At 41.0% G+C, this 15,850-nt stretch overlaps 1 protein-coding gene across 1 annotated transcript; it reads left to right on the forward strand.

Annotated features, from left to right (window-relative positions):
* Nucleotides 1-4,073: 4,073 nt before the first annotated feature.
* LOC133546821 (oocyte zinc finger protein XlCOF8.4-like) lies at nucleotides 4,074-9,260 on the forward strand. Its single transcript, XM_061892649.1, has 2 exons — nucleotides 4,074-4,770; nucleotides 7,066-9,260. The coding sequence occupies exon 2, from the start codon at nucleotides 7,116-7,118 to the stop codon at nucleotides 7,992-7,994; it is 879 nt and encodes a 292-aa protein (XP_061748633.1). The 5' UTR covers nucleotides 4,074-4,770; nucleotides 7,066-7,115; the 3' UTR covers nucleotides 7,995-9,260.
* The last annotated feature ends 6,590 nt before the right edge of the window (nucleotides 9,261-15,850 follow it).

The following is a 15,850-nucleotide window of genomic DNA, read 5'->3' on the forward strand; positions in this document are numbered from 1 at the left end:
AGACAGAAAAGGGAGAATGGACGCATTTTGATGTAAAAAGTAAAAATAAAGGTGAAGTTATAACACTGAAACTCCCTCAGGAAGAGGTGCTTTAAGACATGCTAGCTAGCTAGCGGCTAACGTCCATCCACCTTCGGCAGTATCTAGTCGATACTACTGTGATTACGTCGATATTTTTTGGCATCACAACATTTTCTTTTGTTTTTTAAAAATGTATATTATGTTTATAAACTCAGGAAATATGTCCCTGAACACATGAGGACTTTGCAGATGACCAATGTATGATCCTGTAACTACTTGGTATCAGATTGATACCCACATTTGTGGTATCATCCACAAAGTAATGTAAAGCATCCAACAACAGAAGAATAAGTGATTATTACATTTTAACAGAAGTGTAGACAGAAAATGTTAAAGGGGAACATTATCAGCAGACCTATGTAAGCCTCAATATATACCTTGATGTTGCAGAAAAAAGACCATCTATTTTTTTAACCGATTTCCAAACTAAATGAGTGAATTTGGCGATTTAAACGCCTTTCAATTGATAGCCTGTCGAGCGATGACCTTTCACCCGTGACGTCACAACTTGAAGCGATCCGCCATTTTCTCAATCTTATTACACGCACCAAGTCAAATCAACTCTGTTATTTTTCTGATATCCACACAAGAATGTGTGGATATCCTGCGACACTCAAAGCAGATGCATTTCCAATGATAAAGTCAACAAAATCTGCAAAATTGTTAAATAGACAACTACTGAATGTGCCCGAGTGCGAGCTATTCAGGGAGGACGGCAGTCTCTTCCCGCAGACCAGCGAGGTAAAGCCCCTGGATATGATTTATGCCACTTCTTTTTCTGTCTCATTTTGTCCACCAAACTTATAAGGTTGTGCATGAATGCACAAAGGTGAGTTTTGTTGATGTTATTGACGTATGTGGAGTGTGCTAATCAGACATATTTGGTCACAGCATGACTGCAAGCTAATCGATGCTAACATGCTCTTTAGGCTAGCTGTATGTACATATTGCATCATTATGCCTCATTTGTAGCTACATTTGCATCCAGCCTTTCCCTCCACCCACATTTAATGCCAAACAAACACTTACCAAACGTTGGTTAGAAGGCGATCGTCAAATTCGTCCTCGTTGCTGCTGTCTGTCATGATATGGCTCAATAGCTTCAGTTTCTTCTTCAATTTAGTTTTCACTACCTGCCTCCACACTCCAACCATCCATTTCAATACATGCGTAATCTGTTGAATCGCTCACGGCGCTGAAATCCGAGTCTGAATCCGAGATAATGTCGCTATACCTTTCTGTGCTATCCGCCATGTTTGTTTCTGTGTGATCACGCTGTGACGTCACAGGATAATGGACGGGTGGATATAACGACGGTTAAAATCAGGAACTTTGAAGCTGTTTTTCGGGATATGGCGTGATGGGTACAATTTTGAGAAAAACTTCAAAAAATAAAATAAGCCACTGGGAACTGATTTTTAATGGTTTTAACCCTTCAGAAATTGTGATAATGTTCCCCTTTAAAAGAGAAAATAAGCAGATACTAACAGTAAATGAACAAGTAGATTAATAGTTCATTTTCTACCACTTGTCCTTAATAATGTTGACAAAATAATAGGTGTATAAATGACACAATATGTTACTGCTTACGTCAGCTAAATAATTAGGAGTCTTTGTTTGTTTACTTACTGCTAAAGAACAAGTAGTCTAATATGTTCACTATTTCAATTAAAGACTTAACTGCAATTAGAAACATATGTTTAATGGATCTTAAGTGTTTTTGTTAAAATAAAACCAATAATGCCATTTTTGTGGTCCCCTTTATTGAGAAAAGTACCAAAATAATTTTAGTACCGGTACCAAAGTATTGGTATGGTTCCAACACTCCCACCTATATTTGAATATTGTCTAATGGAAATGACTTCTGTCTGATAATCACATGAATAACCAGTGTTGGCGTTAACACACTTTTTATGTCTTTATACGCATTGAAATCAAAAAGAACGTGCATTTCCTTAAGTCCGCGGGTGCCTGGGATGCAGAGTTTTTGGTTTTATAACCGACCTGCCTTCTCTGGATCAAAACTCCAGTTTGCTTGATTTTTTTATAGATTATTGCTTTCTGCCGATGTTTTGTGTATTGTGACGGTGCGTTCTTATCCCGCCATCACTTGAGGACCGCCACGTCAGCGGAAGCAAGCGCACTGTCGGTTGGTAGAGAGGCCGTGCCAGGAACTTGAGGGTTCCAGGTTCGATCCCCGCTTCCACCATCCTAGTCACTGCCGTTGTGTCTTTGGGCAAGACACTTTACCCACCTGCTCCCAGTGCCACCCACACTGGTTTAAATGTAACTTAGATATCAGGTTTCACTATGTAAAAGCGCTTTGAGTCACTAAAGAAAAGTGCTATATAAATATAATTCACTTCACTTATTCACACGATTGATGAGCATTCATTTTTAAATGGTGGTGTTAAAAAGCAAATATATCTCCATCTTTAGTGATAAATGTGGCCCCGGATGAACATGTGTCACAAACATTGTATTAGATGATATGTGGATGTTGTGCTTACTTGGACTGTGATGAAGCTGTGAGGACTCAGGTGGTTTGTCTTCATGCTCTTCAGTCTTCACAGAGACAACAGTCGGTGGAAACTTGCTGACATCAGCCTCCTCCTGCCCTACAGGACACTCTCCCTCCTGACTGATCCACACTTCCTCCTCTTCCTCTTTAATGTGGGGGGGCTGTGGATCCTCCTGCTGCTGAAGGGGACGTTCTTCTTGACGAGCGTTCATCTGTTGGACGTCCGCAAGACAACACAAACAAACTTCAGCTCAGATGTGTCAAATGTTGTTTAGTCTGTCAAATATAAAATTTTCCAAGTGGACTGACACCACTTTGTGGTGATGTTCTTCTACACATGGAATAATCATCAGTGATTGATTATTATGAATTGTGTCATTGATCCTGTTTTCTGCATTTACATTAATTATTGATTAAAAAGTAACAACTTATGGAAAACCTCCTGCTGGGATTTTAATACCGTCATGACTGCATGAAGTCAGTCTGCACGTATAAAAGTGTCATTGTGCTGCAGCATCAAGTGACGCCAACTGGCTCCTCCCACTACCAACCTACCAGCCAACCTTGACGTGCACCTCCAAAATAGTCCCACCTCACGTCAACGGTGACCAGGACTACAGAGCTGTGGTCGGTTGGCTTTATTTTTACGCACAATATCCTCTCCTTGTTTTTCCTACTGCGAAAGCAACATTTTTAACCCAGCAGAAAACAAACAGAAGTGCAGCGAAGCACGTGGAACAAGTGTCAGCGAGTATATATATATATATGTATATATATATATATATATATATATATATATATATATATTTATATATATATATATAGGTTTTATATATATATATATATATACATATATATATATATATATCTAGACATAAATATATATATATATATATATATACGAATTTATAAATATAAACATATTTTTAGAATATTTGGGTACCTCATGATTCGACTACAAACAGAATTCATTTTGTGTGCAGTATATTAAAGCTATTTTTAATATTTAACATTTATTTAATTAAACATTTATTTTAGTCCGACTGAATAAGCATTAATCGCTTACAATTGTGCAAATAGTGTATTCGTAATAACAAACATCAGTTGATTTAATTTCCATGATATGTCCACCAAATGCAGCTGAGATAGGCTCCAACTGTCCCAGTGAAACACGTGTTTGAAGGAAGTGTGCACCACTCACTATTGTCCCAGTGAAACACGTGTTTGAAGGAAGTGTGCACCACCTACTATTGTCCCAGTGAAACACGTGTTTGAAGGAAGTGTGCACCACCTACTATTGTCCCAGTGAAACACGTGTTTGAAGGAAGTGTGCACCACTCACTAGTGTCCCAGTGAAACACGTGTTTGAAGGAAGTGTGCACCACCTACTATTGTCCCAGTGAAACACGTGTTTGAAGGAAGTGTGCACCACCTACTATTGTCCCAGTGAAACACGTATTTGGCCAACATTTGTTCTGCGGTTGAGAACACCTCGATGACATCACACAGGAGGTAGAACAAAACAAGACGTTGTATTGGTTATTATGGTTACAGGTCTTAATTACAACGTACATGTGCACATGTGTGTCGTTTAACAGAGTAAACGTCCTTATTAATTGTTTGTATGCGGATACATTAGTCTGAGTGCACTTTGACGTGCTAGCCTAGCCTGCTGGTTAGCTTAGCTTGTTAGCTGCTAACAAAGAGAGGCGGAAGTGATCGACACATCAAAGCAGAGATCCAATGTAAGTGTAAAGTGTTTTTATTGTGTGAAAATGTCTACATTACAAATGATGTGAGTGTTGCTGAATCAGCGACTAACTGCTGCTGTTGAAGAAATATTTGTGATGTTAGAAAAAAACAAAACGATAGCAGAGTACAAGGAGGAACTTTGTCCAACAAAAGAGGAGAAGGAGCAACAACATCAACTACTGGACGCTGTTTTCAAGAAACATCAAGTTGTGTTACACATCCATCCGTCCATCTTCTTCTGCTTATCTGAGGTCGGGTTGCGGGGGCAGCAGCCTAAAAAGGGAAGCCCAGCCTTTCCTTTCCCCAGCCGCTTCCCGGGGGATCCCGAGGCGTTCCCAGGCCAGCCAGTTTCTAACATAATAGTGAGAGTCCAGTCCATAGTGGAGCCAGCCGGAGACCATCCCGATCGGAGACAGGTCAGTAACGCAGAGATGTCCCTAACCGATGCACAGGCAAGCAGTCCACCCCGGGTCCCGACTCTGGGCAGATATATCATATATATATATATATATATATATATATATATATATATACATATATACACACAATAAAAACGAAATAAGATATGGCTCAGAATTGGTTTCTTAACCAAACTTTTTGTTGTGTACCAGAGAAGGGAAGGAGGTGACAACCAGGGCAGGACTGCGGTTTACAAGGTTTATTTAAAACCTTTGATGAATACGTGGCGTGTGTATGCTACTCAAAGTGAATGAGTGTTGACTATGTGTAATATTAAATATGTAAATGTTACCAAGGGTTGTTGTCTGTATATATATATATAAAGGTATATACAGTCTAGGCGTAACATGATCAAACTTTCTTGTTCTTGTCAAAAGTCTAGCAGCCGCATTTTGTACCAACTGTAATCGTTTAATGCTAGACATGGGGAGACCCGAAAATAATACGTTGCAGTAATCGAAGTGAGAGGTAACAAACGCATGGTTAATGATCTCGGGGTCTTTAGTGGACAACATAGAGCAAATTTTAGCGATATTACAGAGATGAAAGAAGGCCGTTTTAGTAACGCTTTTAATGTGTGACTCAAAGGAGAGAGTTGGGTGGAAGATAATACCCAGATTCTTTACCGTGTCGCCTTGTTTAATTGTTTGGTTGTCAAATGTTAAAGTTGTATTATTAAATAGAGGTCGGTGTCTAGCAGGACCGATAATCAGCATTTCCGTTTTTTTGGCGTTGAATTGCAAAAAGTTAGCGGACATCCATTGTTTAATTTCATTAAGACACGCCTCCAGCTGACTACAATCTGGCATGTTGGTCAGCTTTAGGGGCATGTAGAGTTGGGTGTCATCAGCATAACAGTGAAAGCTAACACCGTGTTTGCGTATGATGTCACCTAGTGGCAGCATGTAGATGCTGAAGAGTGCAGGGCCAAGGACCGAACCCTGGGGAACTCCACACGTTACCTTAACGTAGTCCGAGGTCACATTGTTATGGGAGACACACTGCATCCTATCAGTAAGATAAGAGTTAAACCAAGACAGGGCTAAGTCTGACATACCAATTTGTGTTTTGATACCTTCTAATAAAATATTATGATCGACGGTATCGAAAGCAGCGCTAAGATCGAGGAGCAGCAACATAGATGACGCATCAGAATCCACCGTGAAGTGGGTCAAAATGTAGTTTTTAATGCAATGTGGTCTTAAATCTGCTGCTATAAAAACACCAACAGCATTTGTTATTGCTTTAGCCCTGCCTGACTCGCCAAGGAGAAGCTGCTTGAATGCGATCGGAGCTGTGTTTGTTTGTCTTTCTCTTCGTTGAAGCGATGTTATCCATTGTTGTATCGCACTGCGAAGCCTTAGTGTTCCCAAACGGGAGATCTTAACGAGGCAGGAGGGTCTTCCAGCTCTGGCTTTTACATGTTGTAGTAGCCCGGTCATTGTTAGCATGCTGTGTGTTGTGCCTCAGTGTGCATTGTTGACACAACGTGTGGTGCGCTACTTAATATGTCCGTGTGGAAACTTGTTCGCTACACCTCCGAACCGAACCGTAACCCCCGTATCGAAACGGTTCAATACAAATACACGTACCGTTACACCCTTAATACACACACATCTGAAGATTATAAAAAAATAAATATATTTGGTGAACTAAATAAAATGACTCGGCGAACCAATGTTTGGTATGAGCGATATGACCTCAAATCTATATCCTAATAACAATATATGTCACGATATATAATTTGGTATATGATTGATGATAGAACAATTTCAAAACTGTTTACAAAGGCTCTTAATTTGGCAGCTGACATATGCAGTAACATATTGTGTCTTTTCTAATTGTATTATTTTGTCGAAACAATTATTACTAATGTACTTGTTTATTTACTGTTAATATCTGGTTACTTTATTTCAGAAAATAATACTGGAATTGATGTAATATTTAGTGCATATTTCAGCAACTAAATAGGATCCTGTGTAGCCTGTTTTAAAATGGTTCTATCAGTAATTCTTTATGAATTAATGTATCGCAAAATCAATTTTGAACCATATCATCCATCCATAGTAAAAAGTCCTGTCGTCCTGGTTTGTTTTTTTCTTTTCCTGTGAATAATGTTGTAAAGAGCAGCATGTTTGTGTGTCACTGAGATTTCAAGACAGTTCATACGATAACTTGTTTTTCCTAAGTGCATGTAAAAGTACTGAATGCAGTGTGTGACTGAGCAGACATGGTGTGTGTTTGTCTTGCAGACGTCTGTGAAGAACATCTTCACCCTGAGCAACAGAAGTGGAGCTTCAGGATGCGAACGGAGGAGCCACAGCCCTCCCACATTAAGAAGGAAGAGGAATACCCACTTATTCCCCATTTTAAAGACAAAGAGAAGGACACGCTGACACCCCGATATAAAGAGGAAGAGGAGGATCCACTGAGCCCTCAGATTAAAGAGAAAGAGGAAGAGCACAGCATCAGTCAGCAGGGAGAGCATCTTGAAAGACTGGAGGCGGTTGATGTCACCAAGATGCCAGTGACTGGTGTCCCTGTGAAGAGTGAAGGAGATGAGGTGAAAGGTGAAAGTGAGGAGAGGGGAGGGGGGGAGCCTCCAAGCAGCAGCTCAACACAACACATGACAACAGAAGCTGATGGAGACCACTGTGGAGGATCACAAGCAGACAAGCTCTTAGCTCCACTATCAGATAGTGAGGACACAACGTCACACTCTCCTGACACTGATGATGAAGACTCTAAAGATGATAAGACATGTCACACTGACAACACTCACTTCACATCTTCTCACTCTCACAAAACATTTAAATTCCATTGTCATCTGAAAAGACACATGAGAATACACACTGGAGAAAAACCTTTTCCTTGCTCAGAATGTGGTAGAGATTTTAGACTAAAACAAATGCTGAAAGAACACATGAGAACACACACTGGAGAAAAACATTTTTCATGTTCAATCTGCGGTAAAGATTTTACTCAAAGGCCCCATTTCAAAGGACACATGAAAATACACACTGGAGAAAAAACTTTTTCCTGCTCGGAATGTGGTAAAAGTTTTGAAAGAAATCAAAGTTTGAAAGTACGCATGAGAACACACACACTGGTGAAAAACCTTTTTCATGTTCAATCTGCAGTAAAGATTTTAATCGAAGGGACAATCTCACAGCGCACATGAGAATACACACTTGAGAAAAAACTATTTCATGTTCAATATGCGTTAAAGGTTTTACTCAAAGATCCCAATTCAAAACACACATGAGAATACACACTGGAGAAAAACCTTTTTCATGTTCAATCTGCGGTAAAGATTTTACTCAAAGATCCCATTTCAAAGTACACATGAGAATACACACTGGAGAAAAACCTTTTTCCTGCTCAGAATGTGGTAAAAGCTTTGTTATAAATCATAGATTTAAAGTACACATGCTAACACACACTGGAGAAAAACCTTTTATATGTTCAGTATGTGGTAAAAGTTATATAGAAAGACGACACTTAAAATTACACATGATAAAGCACTCTGGTGAAAAACCATACTCTCGTTCAAACTGCAACAAAAGCTTTCATAAACGACAAGCTTGTACAGTACACATGACAAGACACACAGGTGAGAAAGTGTTGAGTTGCAGTGTGTGTGGTGAAAGATTGTCTTCTAAGTACCAGTGTAAGAAACACAAGTGTGCTGGTGAGAACAGCAGCAGCAAATGAAACTGCAGGATTTGAAATAAATTGTCAAGACTTTCATTTTGATTTTCTAACAACATCAGCACATATAACATGTGTGACATCATTGTTGTGTGTGTAACACAATCTTGTTTATATGATTCTAACGTTTATAGATTAGACACTTCAGATTAGTGTGTTTATTTCAGTCAAGTACATGAGTTAATATACACGTTTGTGTACTTTGAAATGAACAGAACAATTTGACTGAAAAGGTGAGAATAAACAGTACATACAATATGTTGCACATAATAAATATTTTAAGTGTAGATATTCACAATTCACTTTAATACTTATTCATAATAGTGTTTTATATGTTTTTTGAAATAATCACGTGTTACATATTTTGTTTTCTAATTGTAGATGATTCCATAGATGAACTCCTTTATATGATGTACATATTTGTTTTACATGTGTTCATACCTTTGCTTTTGAGTACACATAAATCCCTCTTAGTTCATATTTACTGGTTCACATCTGAAACATCTTCTGGACCACTTCTGGAAGCATATTATTATTTACTTTATACATCATTTGAACAGTTGTCTTTTATACAATTTTAAAATGTGTGACTTTATGAATCATTTGTTGGGTATCTGTAATCCATTTTATGAATAGTCTTTACTACTCTCTTGTGTAATATGATGATTGTTGTGTGATTGTTTTATATGTATGTCCCCAGACCGTTATGCAATAAACAATGTATGCTTCCACTAAAGTTGTGTACAATAAATGTAGTTAATATTTGCGGGTATGTATTTTGTTCTATTTGTTATCGCAGTCAATTTTGTAAATGTTTTCTTTGTATGACTTACATGTAGTTTCCAGCTTACTTCATCATGTAGACTAACTCAGCCTGGAGGATGTGTGTAATGTTGAGATGTTTTGGAGATGACTTGGTTTGTTTGGATGTTGTCAACCTGTCAATTGTTCTATTTAAACTATTAATGTTGTCAGATCTCGTGAGAGAAACAAGCAACCAGCTCTATTACTTCTTCTTCTTACTGGCAGTTTGCAGCCACGACTTGAAAGGTTCATACTGTCACCTACCGGACTGTAGAGTATAGTGTGGGCCATAGGACAGAAGAAGGAAATCCTATTAAGAACCTGTGGAGGGCAGCAATACACCTAAGATGTTCTACTAGTCTGCTGGAAATAGAAAGAAGAACAAGAAGAAGAAAGAGGGGAAAGCAAAATGGCGTTTGATGGAGAAAGTCTAAACGTGGGCATTATAGTTCTGTATTTGTAATCAGTGCATACATGTTGTCGAAATAAGTAGAAACCCCCCCTTAGAGGATCTATTTCCCCGCGTATTTCCCCCCGTTAGCAAGGCTGGACCGTAGGGCCCCGGGTATACCTGGTGTATAATGAAGGCCAGGAATGTAATCGCTTATGTAAACCATATCTGTGATAGTACTCACGAAATGTGATGGTGTATAAATAATCAGATGTGTAAATCAACATGTGAAAAGGATAGGTGACCTTTGACCGACATTCAGGTATGGCAGAGTGGAAGGCTACTCTAGACAACCATCTGCGCTAGTTAAAACCTTCCCAGTACGAGTGTAATGGTTTCATCAACAGGACACTGATGAGGAACTTGTTATTTGGAGCCTTAGACATCATGCGCTTGCGAATGTGGACACAGCGCGTGCTGATGTGGGGGAATAACGGGATGTGGGGTAAGAATCCAAAAAAGTCCGTATGCAGCCGGTTTTAGGATAGCAAGAAGTATACTGGGCCAATTGAGAGTTGGTACAAAGGTCACATGTGTAACAACCAATGTATTGTTGAGAATAACGTCATGTGTTGTATCTCCATAGCAATGCTATAGCAACGGGGTAACCACCCCGAAACCGAGGGTATATAGCAATGTTGAATTCGCTATTATACGGGATTTCGTACTTCTACGTTGCATCGGATGGACAACAGGAAAGACCTCTGAACTGTTTGGACTGAAAAGAACATTCCCAGCTCTCCAAACAGAACTCAATTCGACAAAGAAGAGACTTTTCTCCATTTCCGATCTCCCCCTGCGACCAAGGCAAAAGGGGAACAAGACTTTCCTTCTGTCCAGCCGAGGAGTCAGGGCGTTGGCCGCTCGGCCTTTGGCTCTCGGCCACCACCACTTCTCCTTTTTGGCCTCCCCACTTCTGCCTCGCAGCCGAAAGCTGGATGTGATCGCCGGGCCGGGCGACCCATCTGGCTTCCTCCAAATTGCATTTTTGGACACTTTTAGCTTTTTCCTTTTTTGGAAAGCTCGCCTCGATTCCTTCACTTTTAGGGGCACTTTTCGGGTTTTAACTCGTTTGATTAATGGACACTTCAGTATTCCAATTTGTACTTTTTCCCATTTTGGGGTTTTTGTAGTTTTCGGTTTACCGTGTTTTAATTCTTGATTTTTCCCTTTTTTGGGATAGTCTCCTTTTAGGCTGCATTTGATACAGCCTCCCAATTTAAGTACTTTTCGTAGTTTTCGGTATACCGACTTGATTTTGATTTTTCCAATTTATGGGAATCGATGGGAGCTCTCCTCTTTTTGGGAACATTTCCGACATCCCCTGAAGAACCTGGCACAGTAAGACCCATCTCAACTTTTATTATGACAGATTTACTGCAATGATTTTAACCATGATTTTTTGATTATTGATGATTATTGGGAATGATTTATTGACGCTGTGCAAGGCTTACGCTATCGAACCTGTATTAAAAAGCATCATATAAAAACAGAAGAATGTCATGTCCCTGTTTACCACCTCGTCCTAGACGTAATGTTTTAGGGCTTTCATGTGTCCACCACCTTGCTCTGAAGGGTCACTCTAACGCAGTCCACTTACAATATGTCCTGTAAGGGCTTTTACATATCCGAGCCCCCAAATTTAACCTAGTCAGTGACAAGAGCCAAGATTCATTAGAGGTGAGCTACCCATAAATGGCGGGATCCGTGATTTAGACCTGGCCTTAGGAGATAGGTTTCTCTGCTGGGCAGACCACGGAAGGAAGTAGGACAGACGCCGGACCACCGGGACCATCCCAAGGTAGTAGAACTAGACTCATCGCCTCGCCATCCAGCTGAGTAGGACCCACGTCGGTGGAGCGGCCGGTAAGACCGGTTGACCCGAGGGGACATTACCCGTAGGACGGAGTGCTGGATTTTGACTAGCAATAGGTATTGTGCGTCAATCACCGGAATCTAACAATGTGCACATATATGTCCTTTTATAAAGACTACCTTTTATTTTGTTTCCAGAGTATCCTGGTTCCTTGATTTTTGTAAATAAAAATAGTCTTCAGTCGCGCTGATGGATCAGTTTGAATTATTGGGTGGATAGCGGTGTTCTGTCTTGTTTGTTGAATTTATAGATAATATACGTAAAAGCAGAGGGCTCAGTATTTTTCACTGACTGTCTTAAAGAGTAGACGGCCACTGCGGGAGAGTGAGGTTGAAGCAACATACTATCACACGCCCACACTCGCTGGCACTTCTTACACGTGCTTCGCTGCACTTCTCTTTGCTTTCTGTTGGGCTAAAAATGTTGCTTTCGCAGAAGGAAGAACAAGGAGAGGATATTGCGTGTAAAAGTAAACCAATACCACTTGGGAATTCATTAGTGAGGTGCACTTCCTCCTTCAGACAGCGGGAGGCAGCATTGCCTAGTTTACAGTAATGTCCATGTTAACAGGAGACAACAAGGAGTTCCTTTCAAGTCTACTTTAAGCTAGTTCGGTGACGATTGCAAACATGTTCATCTGCTGGAATCTCATGCCAAACAAAGTATCATCGCTATGTATCGTTGAGTAGTATGTTAATATTTGATTGAGCTGTATTATTTGTTGGCTGTGATGTAATTTGGGACGTTTTATGGCCAAAAGTCAGTCATGCTCATTTTCATAAATCATACAGTGAAGTGAATGTTAGCATAATAAGCTAGTTTGCTGTCGAGCACTTAGATCACATCTTTTGTGGCATTTATTTATCCATTTAAGTTCAATACACAGCATGATTTATGGTTTATTGTAGCATGTTTGTGTGTGTAAGTGGCTGTGTGTGCATGTCTGTAATGTAAGCATCCTTTCTGCTTGTATGCTTTCAGTTGGACCCTTTTTACGGTCAATAAACCTGTGGACTAGAAGACGTTTTTCAGAGTGTTTGATCAAGAAAAGGTGTTTGGGCAAAGCCAAGATATTTCTACATATCGAGGGCGGCACAGTAAAACGATGTTTTGAACGCTGAAGATAAGACAGCATACACAAGAACAAATGATGGATTGCACCGTTTGCTCGATACGGACAAAATCTACCACTTCACGTGCTTCAACGAGGTCACAAGCTTGCTCCACCCAGGCTGCAGCTGCCAGAGCACGTGCAAAAGCAGAGGCAGCCAAAGTACGTCTGTCTTTTGCACAAAAAGAAATGGCTCTCAAAGTGGAAAAAGCACAACTAGAAGCTAAGATGGACATGCTCTTACTGGAGCAGGACGCTGCAGCTGCACTCGCCAAAGTGGAGGTCTTGGGACCCACTGTGGAAGGAAGTGATCGAAGCAGCTCCTATCTTCACATCAAGCAGTTGTTTGAACATTCAGTGGACACATTAGAGCGCACAAAGGAATACATAGACACTCAAAGTCAAACAAAAATGGAATGACCACACCAACAGCCATCATCATGGAATGAAACACAACATTATAAACCACCAGATGCTAACTCCGTTCAACACCCACATCTCCAGACAGAGCACAGGGAACACAGAGTTGGCTTTGTTTCTACCATACAACAAAGGATGACACCTTCACAGCCAGAAGTCACATCAGTCACCAGTCCATCTTCAAACGAGACAATCACCAAGGTTACAAGTGACATGGCCAGATTCAAAGCCCTGAATACTCAAAGGTAACCCTCCCAAAGAAATGTAAGCAAGATGACATGGGCTCTACAGTGTTTCAGCAGACCAAAGATGACAACAAAGTCGGTCCATCCATTGATAACATCGCTTTCCTGCAAATCATGGAGAGGGGTTTGAAAAAGGACATAACAAACAGCCATGAAGCTCCGCTGCCATTTAAGACTCCAAGGCCCAAGCTTCCTGAGAAAAAAGTTCAAACCTTGAATCGTTTTTCCTCTCTGAGACGCAACTTTGAAAGAAAACCAGTGATGAAAGAGCACTTTTTTAGCTTCATGGAAAAGATCTTTCAAAATGAACATGCTGAAATAGCTCCCCCACTCACATCTGATGAAGAACGATGGTATTTAGCAGCCTTTGACGTCTACCATCCGAAGAAACCTGGAAACATCCGTGAGGTATTTTACTCCAGCACCCAGTACAATGGTGTGTCATTTAACAACGTGCTGTTAACTGGACCCAACCTCAACAACACCCTTATAGGCGTACTCCTCAGGTTTCGCAAAGAAGCTGTAGCCATAACAGCAGACATTCAGCAGATGTACCATTGTTTCTTAGTCAGAAAAGAGGACCTCAATTATCTCAGGTTTTTATGTTTCAAAAACAACAACTCATCTGAAGATATCATAGAATACAGAATGAGGGTCCATGTCTTTGGAAACTGTCCCTCTCCCGCAGTGGCCATCTACTGTTTAAGACAGTCAATGAAAAATGCTGAGGCCGTTGTAAAGCAGTTTGTCAACCGTGACTTTTATTCCGTCAAAGCTGCAGTGAAGCTGCTCAAGAGGACGCAAAAGGTTCTGTCAGACTCAAACTTGAGGCTTCACAAAATCGCCTCAAATAAAGCAGAAGTTATGAATGCATTCCCATTTCAGGACCATGCCATCAACTTAAAGGACCTGGACTTCACTTCAGATACCCTGCCCATGCAACGTAGTCTGGGACTTAACTGGGATTTAATGTCAGACACATATACCTTTCAAGTAGCTGATGAGCAAAAGCCTTTCAACCGCAGAGGTGTCTTGTCAACTGGCAACAGCATCTATGATCCCCTAGGATCAACACAGCCCCCTCGCGGCTGTGTTGGAGCCACTATGGATTGAACTTTCACAGTATCATGTTAGACCCGCTCGACATCCATTGCTTTTGGTCCCCTAGAGTGGGGGGGTGCCCACATTTGAGGTCCTCTCCAAGGTTTCTCATCGTCATCATTGTCACTGGCGTCCCACTGGGTGTGAATTCTCCTTGCCCACTGGGTGTGAGTTTTCCTTGCCCTTATGTGGGTTCTTCCGAGGATGTCATAGTCGTAGTGGTTTGTACAGTCCTTTGAGACATTTGTGATTTAGGGCTATACAAATAAACATTGATTGATTGATTGATTGATTTCTTGCCCATGTCACCATACAAGGCAAACTGATCCTGCGTGAGCTCATGCAGAACAACGGACATTGGGATGCACCTCTTCCTCAAGAAATGGAAGAGACCTGGTCAACGTGGCGACGCTCATTGAAAGATCTCAGCGACCTCCAGATCCCAGGTGTTTACACACAAGCCTCTCCTACAGCAGTGTCAAAAAGAGAGATAGTCATCTTTTGTGATGCTTCCACAAAGGCACTTGCAGTAGTTGCATACTTAAAACTAACAGAGAAAAATGGAACCAACCACGTGGGCTTTCTCATCCGAAAGGACAAGCTCACACCCTCGTCAGAACAAACTGTCCCTAGACTTGAGCTATGTTCTGCAGTATTAGCGGTGGATCTTGCTGAGCTCATCACCTCAGAGATGGACATGGAGATTGACATCACATTCTACAGCGACAGCAAGGTCGTTCTTGGTTACATCATCAATTCCAGACCTCTTGTACCAGTGTCTACCGACCCAGATGACCCCCAAATCCTCTCACCAGCCACACTCCTCACACAAAAGGTCAGTCCCTCAACTGCTCCTGTAAGCGACTGGGTAAAAGATCTCCACGAGCAACCGTGGCTTCAAGTCCAGCATTTGGCTCAAACCTTTTGGGAGCGATGGAAGAAGAAATACCTATCTACACTTCAGCCACAAAGGGAGTGGCATTCACCCCACCCTAACCTACTGCCTGGAAGAGTAGTGCTCCTCAAAGGTGACCAACTGAAGAGAAACCATTGGCCTTTAGGACTAATTACACAAGTCTTCCCAAGCAAAGACGGCAGAGTTCTCAAAGTGGAGATAAAAGTCTCCAGAAAGGATGGCACCAAAGTGTTCCTGCGGCCAGTAACAGAGACAATCTTGCTTATGGCACCAGAGAAGCCATAGATTGTATCCTTTGGGACAGTTTGGTAGTGGCGGCTTAATCCGCCAGGCGGGGAATATTCTGTCTTGTTTGTTGAATTTATAGATAGTATATGTAAAACCAGTGTTTAAGTTCACTTT

Source organism: Nerophis ophidion, unplaced genomic scaffold, assembly GCF_033978795.1.
Source record: "Nerophis ophidion isolate RoL-2023_Sa unplaced genomic scaffold, RoL_Noph_v1.0 HiC_scaffold_44, whole genome shotgun sequence".
Taxonomy (NCBI): domain Eukaryota; kingdom Metazoa; phylum Chordata; class Actinopteri; order Syngnathiformes; family Syngnathidae; genus Nerophis; species Nerophis ophidion.